Here is a 10,398-nt window from a genome sequence, read left to right on the forward strand (position 1 = left end):
TGTTGGTTTCCTCCGTCACTGAAGCAAGCAAGCCTCATGTTAGTTTCAAGCTGCCTGGCTGCCAGCCGCCATCTTGGCTGCCAGTTAATTTGCATATCTCCCTGATTAGCCAATAGGAAGGGTAGCGGTCGTACGCCAATTACCATGTTTCTCTTTTATTAGATAGGATAATTCATCGTGTACAGTGGAAAGTAAGAATTTGTCAAAATGCTTCTGTGCTTAGGAATTTTTATGGAGGAGGTATTTAGAAAGCATACTTATAAATCCATTAACATATAGATCTAAATATCTATAGATACATAAAGTAAGTAGAACTTTAGGAGAAATTTTAGGAAGTGCCACAGGCTATAGTAACTCCCCTAGATACATAAAAAGAAGTGTGCTGGGGTGAGTCAAATCATTCTGTTGTACACACTGGAAGGTAGCTTAACAAGTAAGAGTACCAGCGAACAAAGCTCTTTTCTGCAGATGAAAGCCTGCATGGTTCACTTGTGAGTGAAATAGAGGACTGGGGATGCCTCCTGCTGCAAGCTGACAGCTACATGGAACCCCCTGAAGTTATAAATTGAATTCCTCCACTAATTACTGGTCTGAAGGGGACAAAGATTCGCATTTTATTTCTCTTGCTGAACTTGCAGCATAAGCACTTGTGAATTTTACATTAGGGTCAAGCTGGGAAGTTCCCAGTCAGTTTCACTTGGAGTACAGAACAGTGTCACCTCCCATGCAAATGAGGTCAGGTATTCTTCCTGCCTTGGGTGCCTACCAGGGAGATTTCAGTGTAATGGATTCCAATAGGGAAGTGAATACAGAGAAGAAAAGAAAGAAGACAGAAGGGAAAAAAAAACCACACATAGATTCTATTTGAGATACAATTTTGTTAAATATTTGAACTTATATATTATGGATTCTAAGAGCATATATTTGAAAAAGTCCTCAGAATTTCATAAACATCACTTATTAAAATTATATGCCACACCCATTGATCCCAATATCAACTATTCCATCTACTCTCTGAACTACACATTGTAAGACCAATAAAGCTACTCAGCAGGCAGGTGCTTTAATGAAATAGGCCCAGTTCTCCTGAGAGGAGAGCCTGTGGTTCAAATGCTAACATTTTTGATCAGATAAGTACTTTATTCTTGCCAACAAGCAATCACTTTTATGTGGATGCTGATCAAAAATGCTCTGGGGAAGGAAAAAAGGATGGGGAGAGGGGAGGGGAATAAAGGAAGATAGTGATGTAATCTTTCAAAACAGGTTTTCTGAGGACAAAAACATAACTTCAGCATTTCTAATGGGTGACATGCCTTTTCTAATTTCCTGGAAAGTCAGAGTCTGTTCCCCTGTAAAAGCAGCAACTTCAGCCCTGACGGGTTTGGCTCAGTGGGTTAGAGCGTCGCAGGTTCAATTCCTGGTTACGGCACCGTACCTCGGGTGCGGTTTCCATCCCCAGCTTGGACTGGGCACATGTGGGAGGCTCTCTCACATAAATGTCTCTCTCTCTCTCTCTCTCTCACCTCTGACCTCCTCCCTTCCATTCTGTCTGAAAATTAATGGAAAAAAATATCCTCAGGTGAGGATAGAAAAAAATTCTACAAATTTAAATGTTAGCTCATGTTAATGGAAAAATGTTTTGTTAAAACAAGACTGAAAAAAACGAATTTCACTTTAAATCGGTGCTTTATTTCAAAGGACAATTAGAAATGAAATGCTTGTTATGATCTAGATCATAAAGAAAGAAAGAAAGAAAGAAAGAAAGAAAGAAAGAAAGAAAGAAAGAAAGAAAGAAAGAAAGAATAAAAGCTGGTATACCCGAGAGTAGGAGCATCCTTAAAAAATAAAAAATAAAAAGCAGCGACTTCATTTAAATTAGGATAACAAAATCCATCCATTTATTCATTCGACAAAAAATTATCCAACATATCTCTTTGTAAAAGAAGGAAATGCAAGCATATTCATCATGAACGCAACCTCCACCATTAAAATTCCCCTTCTCTCTTGATTTTATTCCATTTACCATGACTTACTTGAAATGTGACTGAACAAAAATAACGTAAGGGACAATGAATACACTGAGATCTGACATCAGGGATTAGGAAAGAAACAAAACAATGAGTAGACAATATTGAATAGGTCTGGAGATCATAAAGACCTACCTTGAAATCCCAGCTTCTTTACTTATTGGCTGTCTGAATGAATGGAAGGCTCCTGGGTCTCAATTCCCTTTGGTGGAAAATGTAACAGTAACCTACCCACATAGCAGCTGTGCGGATTAAATGAGACACTGACAAGTACCCCTTCCCAGTATGTATTCCACAAACTATAGCTATGGGGGTTATCTTCTGGAATCCAAAACTTAGATAATGCCATTCTTAATTCCTATGAGCACTTTTTGGCAAGCCTCTAGAAACACTAAATTTTATTTTACCTCTTCAGAAAAAAACCATTTTCATGCTTATCGTCTTTAAAATATATAACCCTTGGAATTTCCGTGCTTCTGAATGTCTCGAATAAATGCATGAAGAAGAAATTCCACCTTCTTGGACCCTTTCCAGTAAAATAACCAAGACAATTCTTACCTAGTTTGGGCAAGGAGTAGGGCACTTTAAAGTAGTCTTCATAAAACTCTATTAATCTCTTTGTTATATGGAGAGCATAGTCCCCGGATCCTCTTCTGATAGCGTCGGGTCGTGCATATAATCGTACCTAATTAAAAATATATATAAAAGTTACTTTAGCCTTTTGGTACTCAAATTTTATCTTGCCTGCATATATGAATCTACACAAATCACTTCGCTTCCTACAGAAATTAAACAGCATTCTTGTTCATATATCAAAGCATGCTGTGGCTGAATGAACCAAACTCAAGCAATTAAAGTAACCAAGTTGAGCAAGTCACAATTTCCTCGCTTTACAAGAAGACATAGAGAAGATTTATACAGCTTGCATCAAAATAAGTATTCAAAGTTATCACTTACATGTGCTTGCTAGAGATAGGAAGGTACGGCGGATTAGGATAATGGTTCTCAGACTATGCGGAAAGTAGGCAGGATATGGTGGCTCAGCAGGAGAGAAAATTCATGGTTTGTTAAAGACACATTGCATCCAGCTAGGAAAGCATTACCGAGCCGAACGGAAATATATGTTACATTTCCTTCTTTTCTTTGGAACTAACTGTCCTTATTCCCAATATGCAAAGTAGGAACAGAAAATGTGTCATGTCCATAAATGATTGCCATTCTGGAAAGCCGTCTTCAACTGCTCCAGGCTTCGAAACCAGCTGAGGTCATTCATATAACACAGTCCGGATACTTAATATTGATTTTTAAATCAAGCATTGTATATTATCTAGTCCTTGGCCAAAAAGGAGCCAGAGGCAAATAACATAAAACTGAACAAAACTAACAACTATACAGAAAAGGTTAAAATGAGATTAGTTTTCATAAAGCTTTTATAAAGCTACCCAGCATCTTTCTTTCCAAAGGCTAAATCTATTTTTCACAGATGTGGTCCCTAATCCTCATATCAATTCTGTGAATAATAAATATGTATTCTGTGGAGCTGTGACGAGCACAGCAGCCTGGGAGTTGGCTGGGAGTCCTGCTCTGTTACTGACCAAACCGAGTGATATTGAACAAAGTACTTAACCTCTTTGGGTCTCAAGTGGTCTCATTTATAAAATAAAAGTGTTGGCCACCAGCTGGTTACTAAAGCTCTTTTCAGTTCTAAAACAGATTACTTCCAATCACATTTTACAGATAAAGGAGTTTGTGTTCTTTTCAAATCACTGGAAAAAAAATAAATGGTTTACTCAGTTTGTGAAAATGGATATTTATATTCAACACAAAGACCAAAAAAAGCTGTACTCAATCGTATAAAAATTGATTAGACAATCAACTCTTTACTATCCTGGCTTAAGGGGAGAGAACATATGTCAGAGATGTGTTTAATCAAAAAGAGTAGAAAGTTTAAAAAAAAATACATTCTGCTTTATGTTAGAAAGTCCTCTAATTCAATAAGATATCTACTAAATTCAATAAATTTGTTTACTGAAATTCCCACCCACCAACCAAATCAAATATCAAATTTAGTTGACAGTCACCTACAGTTTAGGTTGGTGGTGTAGACACCACATACCACTGCAAAATGTGACACTCTTAGAGAGAAAGTTGTTACCATTCCCTGCCCCTGACATCACTGCTTATAAACATGCAATATGTTATGTATAAGTTCCCAAGAAGCAGACCCCAAGGAAAGGATGAGTGTGCAAGTGGTCTACTAAGGAGGTGTTCTCAGGAGAAGCCTACAAGGGAGCCCTGGGAAGCAAGATAAGGAAGAATAATGAGTCAAGCAAAGTGCAATTTCAGCTGAAGTCCTGGGAGCCTGATCCCACGGGGAGCCCTGGAGTGTAACATGCCCCGGTGAGCTTGCACTGCCTTGAGGTACCACAGCTAGATTCCCAAACTCCTGCACCTCAGGCATTGGATACTGATTACCAAGGGGAAGGCATCCATGGACTGGCCCAAGTATAGTCCTTTGAAGAAGATTTCAGGGACAACCTATTAAGAGCAAAGCAGTGAGAGCTGGGGTATAGGTGACCAAACAGGAAAGAAGATGTCTGGGTACCAGCAGCATACACCACACACAGTAATCATTTACTCATGCATTCATTCATTCAACAAACATTTATTTGACATCTGCTTTGCAACAGGCCTGGACTAAGCATTTTTAACTTGGTAGTGAATCAGACATGTTCTCTAATTAAAGGTGGCACAAAGCATTATTGGGGGGAGGGGGCATGGAGAGAAGCAATGTCATCTCCATTCTCAGAGAGTTTTCCATGTGTTAGGTAAGTTAGATAATAAAGGACAATGATAAATACTATGTGAATGGTAAACTATAAATGACAAATGGATACTCAGGAGAATGGACATCTTTCAGAAGATTCAAGTTTAAAAGCATAACCAGGACCACTGCAAAATGGTGCAGCAAAAGGACACTAATTTCACTCCTAGGAAGCAGCATTGATTTTGGTAGAAACAGCCACTCCTATTAATCAATTCTACCAGTTAGTCAAGCTATCTGTAGACCAAGACAGGAGAAGCACAATTAAATTAAGCTGGTTTTCAAGATTTTATGGAAATGATCCAATCTGAGTGAGAAGATAAAACATACACACGCTTAGCACAGTGTCTTCTTTTGTTCATTCAAACATGTATTGCATGCATGCTGTGTGTCAGGATTGTAGTAGAGAATAGAAATAAAACACTAAAAATTCTTACCACAAAATTAAAAAAAAGTAATTGGTATTGTTTCTTACGTTTAAAAACAAATTCTTTGCTGACCACAGTTCCTCAACTATGTCTTCCAGCAATGCTCCTTGAAAGTTTTTTTCTTCTATATAGTTAGGATTAGTATCTAAGTTAACATCCAAACTGAAACACTTTTAGAATGAAAAGGATCCCTTAGGATGGTTGCCCACTTACACTCTATGTCTATTCTCTCTTGAATTCACTATAATGAAGCTTTGATTCCCACTCCTCTCCCATAACTGCTCTCGTCAACATCACTAAAGGCACCAGGATGCCAAATCCAACAGTCAGTTCCAGTCCTCAACATGCATCACCTATCAGCAGAATTTGGCACAGTTGATAATTTCTCCTCCTCCTAACATTTTTTTTCACTTGGCTTCTATCTCACTTTTCCTTCTATCTGGTTGACAACTCCTGTCTCCTGGCTGATTTCTCCTTATCCTCATCCATCTTTCTCACTTAATGTTGGAGAGTTCCAGATTCCATCAATAGATATCTTCAATTCTCTGTCTACACTCAGTTTTTTTGGTGGTGACATCTAGTCTCATGGATATAAGATGTCACTTAGATGCTGAAGATTTTACCTCATTACTTCCAGACTTCTACACTCATTAATCCACCTGACCACTGGATGTTTCCACTAAGATATCGAAGAGGCATCTCAAATGTAACATGTCTGATATTACACACACACACACACACACACACACACACACACTCACACACACACACACACACCCCTACCTGCTACTCCAAAAGTCTTTCCATCACTTGCCCAAGCCAATGCCTCAACACTATTTTTTTCCTCTTTCTTTCATACTCCATGTTCAATTGGTCATGAAATCCTTGTGGATCTACCTTAAAAATATATCCAAACACCAGCCATTTTTATAACCCCACCATTACCACTCTGCTCCAAGCTTCCTTCATTTCTTGCCTAGATGAGTGCTCTAGTAGCCTACTAATGTCGTGTTCCTTACTCCTTAAGTACGTCCTCTACACAGCAATGAAATGTTCCTGTTAAAATGAACATCCAGTCCTATCACTCCTTTGCTTTCCTCCTCCAGTGGCTTCCCATCTCATTCAGAGTAAAAGGCCAAGTTTTACAAGGGCCCAATATATCCCTATAAAAAGGGAATCCTCTTTATCTCTCTGACCTCATTTCTTACTACTTTGCTCCACTATAACCTTACTCTATCCATACACTAGCTTCCTTTGCATTCCTCAATCATGCCAGATCTCCCATTAAGGCTTTTGAGTTTTCCCCTAGATATCTCCATGGCTTGCTCACTGTATACCTTAGATACTTCTACAAATATCTCTTCTTGCTTAGACATCTTCCTTTCTACCCCAGAACTTTCTATCCTCCTTCCTTGTTTTATTGTTTCCTGTAACATTTATCAGCATTTAGTAACAGATATGTTTTACTTACTCATTTTGCTCCCTGCTGCCTTTTCTCCAAGAACGTAACTTGCATGAGGGAAATAATTTTGACCTATTAGCTCTGACCACGAAAGTGTCATTTTTTTATGTTGGTCAAAATAGGTTGTTTTGGTGTGTTTTTTTTTTTTAATTTTCCTGTCAAGTGCCTGGCACATAGTAAGCAGTCCATACATTTTTCTGAATGAATGAGTGAATTTCATAGGTATGTGCCGGTCCTAAGGAGTATACAATAGGAACCCTTTGATAAGACTGTGGGATGGGATTCTCAGGGGAGAAAATGTTTCAGCTAAGTCTTGAAATTAAGCTGAATGCATTAAGCTAAATAGAAGGTAATATCCTAGACCAGTGGTCGGCAAACTGCAGCTCATGAGCCACATGTGGCTTTTTGGTCCCTTGGGTGTGGCTCTTCCTAAGCCTTAGGAGTATCCTAATTAAATTAATAACAATGTACCTACCTATATAGTTTAAGTTTAAAAAATTTGGCTCTCAAAAGAAATTTCAATCATTGTACTGTTGATATTTGGCTCTGTTGACTAATGAGTTGATCTAGGTGGTCGGCACCTAGATCAAAGTCATATTATGTGCTTAGGAAACAATGCTGACCAAATAATTAGTGACTTTAAAGGCAAGAGTAAATATTAGAACTTAGTTATAATAGTGGTGGTGAATCATTGGAGGATATTAAGCCAGAAAGTGATAAAATTATTTTTGCATTTCAGAAAGATCACATCAGTGACCTATATTAAAGTGAACTGAAATATAGAGAATTGCTTGTTAAGATGGCCCACAGAGATACAACATTCGAAAAATGAGGAGATATACAGTGATAGGTGAGACCAGAGAAGAGACTTCAAATCATATTAAAGAAAGGTCTGTATATCAAATTGTAGAATATTAACTTAATACTACAGGCACAAATAAGTTATTTAAAGATTTTTAAACCACAGAATGGCATGATCAGAATTTGGTTTTAATAGATTACATCAAAAGCAGTGTCGGTAATGGATTAGTAAAGGAATAGAAACACATAAAAGGAAATGAGTTTGACTATTGTAGAAGTACAAGTGAAAGATGGTGGTTTGGACGGGAGAGATGGCAGTAGAGATGCCGATAAATGGATAACTTATTCAATTGGTCCTAACATTCTACTGAATGAGTCATTTAGCTACTAAGTAAACCTAACTTTAGTCACATTCTCACTTAAGAGCAATCATTCACTTTATCTGTACCTGTCTCATTCCAATGCCCTGTTGGAACTAATGAGACCCAATTGAAGGATGGAGGGCTGGAGGAGTGGGGGGCGGAATCCAAATTATTTCACAAACTAGGTAATTCCTATGAAATTAATCAAGAGTTTGCTGTACAATAATTCATTTTATCCTGTGAAAAACACTCAGAGCTGTTTTTCTTCTTTTAGGTTAAATAGACTCTACTTAATCATAACATAAAAACTAAATCTTCATAAACAGTTATCACTCAAAAGCATTGAAATATAATTTTATTACACCTGCTTATTTGCATTTTCTGACATCCCATGATAAGAGCCCAGCTCTGAAAATGTAAATTGCTAACCAGCCTTTATCTCTCCCTCTGCATAGCTTCTCCCAACAACTGATATGAACCAAACTGCCCATTTAGACCTGTGAGAAAGACACTACACAAGGAACTGGCACACTGGGAGGTGAGACTCAGCTTTCTTGCTAACTACTGTCAATTTTTGAAAGTCAGTTAACTTCTCTGGTCTCAGCTCAAAGTTCCTTTCATTACACTAATTTGCCTAAATTCTTCTAATGTAGTCCCCCACTTATTTTGAAAAGGAAATAATGAACATGTTTTTCTTTTATCTTCACACTAGAGCAGTGGTCGGTAAACTGCAGCCCCTTGAGTGTGGCTCTTCCACAAAATACCACGTGCGAAAGCGCATGTACAGTGCGATTGAAACTTTGTGGCCACACTGAAGGGGCCAAAGAGCCGCATGTGGCTCACGAGCCACGGTTTGCCGACCACAGCACTAGAGGCCCGATGCATGAAATTAATGCAAGAGTGGCCCTCCCAGCAGCCCCAGATACCACCTCAGCACTTGCAGCAGCCCTGGGTGCCTCACTCTCCTACCCCCAATACACTGGTCTTTCTGGAAGGTTATCCCAGGAGGTAATTATAGAAGGTCATCCCCTGCTTTGTCCAGAAGGTCATCTGGAAAGTCGTCTGGATGGTCGTTCCACTGTTTGGCCATTTGCTCAATTTGCATATTACGCTTTTATTATTATAGATAGTTTTACTCCTTTGCATTTTTCACTTTCCTTGAAAATGCATACCAACTGCTCAGCTACCAAACTCCATCCTTTATTCTTTTTAAAAAATCTTTATTGTTGAAAGTATTACATATGCCCCCTTTTTCTCCCACTGACCCCTTATTGTCCCCCCTGTTCCCTCTTCTTCCCAAACCCAGGCCTCTACCACCCTATTGTATGTATCCATGGGTTATGAATATAAGTTCTTTGGTTGATCTCTCTCCACCCACCCCCTGCCTTCCCTCTGAGAAGCTGAGAGCCACTTCTGAGTCTGCAGCTGAGATTCGACAGTCTGTTCCATGCTTCTATGTTTCTGGATCTATTTTATTCTTCAGTGTTCCTCTTATTTCCCCATTAACCACCCGTGACCTTGGTACTAATTAGAGAGAAACAACTGTGATAGCCAATATGGAATAAAGAGGTAACTTTAGAAAAATATCCTCATGGTACCACCCCTGTGGTAATAGATCACAGTGATGAACTAAAGTGTAGGAGCTACATGTTTTTGATCCCTTATAACAGGTAAACACCCAAAATAGGTGTTCCTAGGGGAGGTCTATTGAACCCAGTGGCCTTTACTCTGTAATTTCATGAATTCTCTGTATTTAAAGAGAATTCTCTGTAATTCTTTTTATAGAATTTTAAGTATTTTAGTCACTGAATGGGGAAAAACACTAAAGGCAGATACCTTCAATCCCTTCAATCATCTCAGTTTCTCACAAAATCAAGGGTGGCCATTAGGTTTCAACTATCCTGACAACTAACAGTGGCTGCTTAGAGGGCATGTGGGAAAGAATCCTGAGACCACATCTGCCCTTGGCAGAAGAAAGTGCCAAGATCTGTGAAATGCCAGCTGCACTCTCAAGGATAGGAGAGATGGCATTGGTGTCAGCTATTTGCCATTATTATGATAGACTATCCTTTGGGAGAGAATCATAATGGAAGGGAACTTGAGACAAATTCAAATTGACTTTATCTCTGATAGCTGTGCAATTTAGAATAAGATATCAAAGACAGTTTAAAGATTTCATCAATGGGAAATTCATCTATTCAGTTGCTATTCAATGAGCATCTATTAATGGTCAGGCCACTATTCCCCTGCTGAGTGGAAAGATAAGCAAAAGAGACATGTGCTCTTCCAAGGAGCTTGCAGTCCAGTGGGAAGATAGAGCAACAAAGTCTTATAACTGAGAATAGCAAGGTGGACCTCACTGACGCTGGCTCTTCAGAAGTCCTCTCCATAGCAACAGTGATTAAGTGGATAAGGACAGAGAACCATGGGAGTAAAGGAAGGCAAGCAGTTATTCACGCCTACATCCAATGTTTTAACAAGTAAAGGTAAATAT

The 10,398-nt window shown here is 38.7% G+C and overlaps 1 protein-coding gene across 1 annotated transcript in view; it reads right to left on the reverse strand.

The window, feature by feature from the left end:
* Positions 1–10,398, reverse strand: part of TRHDE (thyrotropin releasing hormone degrading enzyme) — a gene marked incomplete at its 5' end in the record, with an annotated part of 386,911 nt that overhangs the window by 280,437 nt on the left and 96,076 nt on the right. Inside the window, one exon of the mRNA XM_006759751.1 lies at positions 2,586–2,712. Within this exon, the coding sequence (XP_006759814.1) occupies positions 2,586–2,712 (127 nt within the window). The remainder of the gene's footprint in view (positions 1–2,585; positions 2,713–10,398) is intronic.

Source organism: Myotis davidii, unplaced genomic scaffold (genome assembly GCF_000327345.1).
Source record: "Myotis davidii unplaced genomic scaffold, ASM32734v1 scaffold54, whole genome shotgun sequence".
NCBI lineage: Eukaryota > Metazoa > Chordata > Mammalia > Chiroptera > Vespertilionidae > Myotis > Myotis davidii.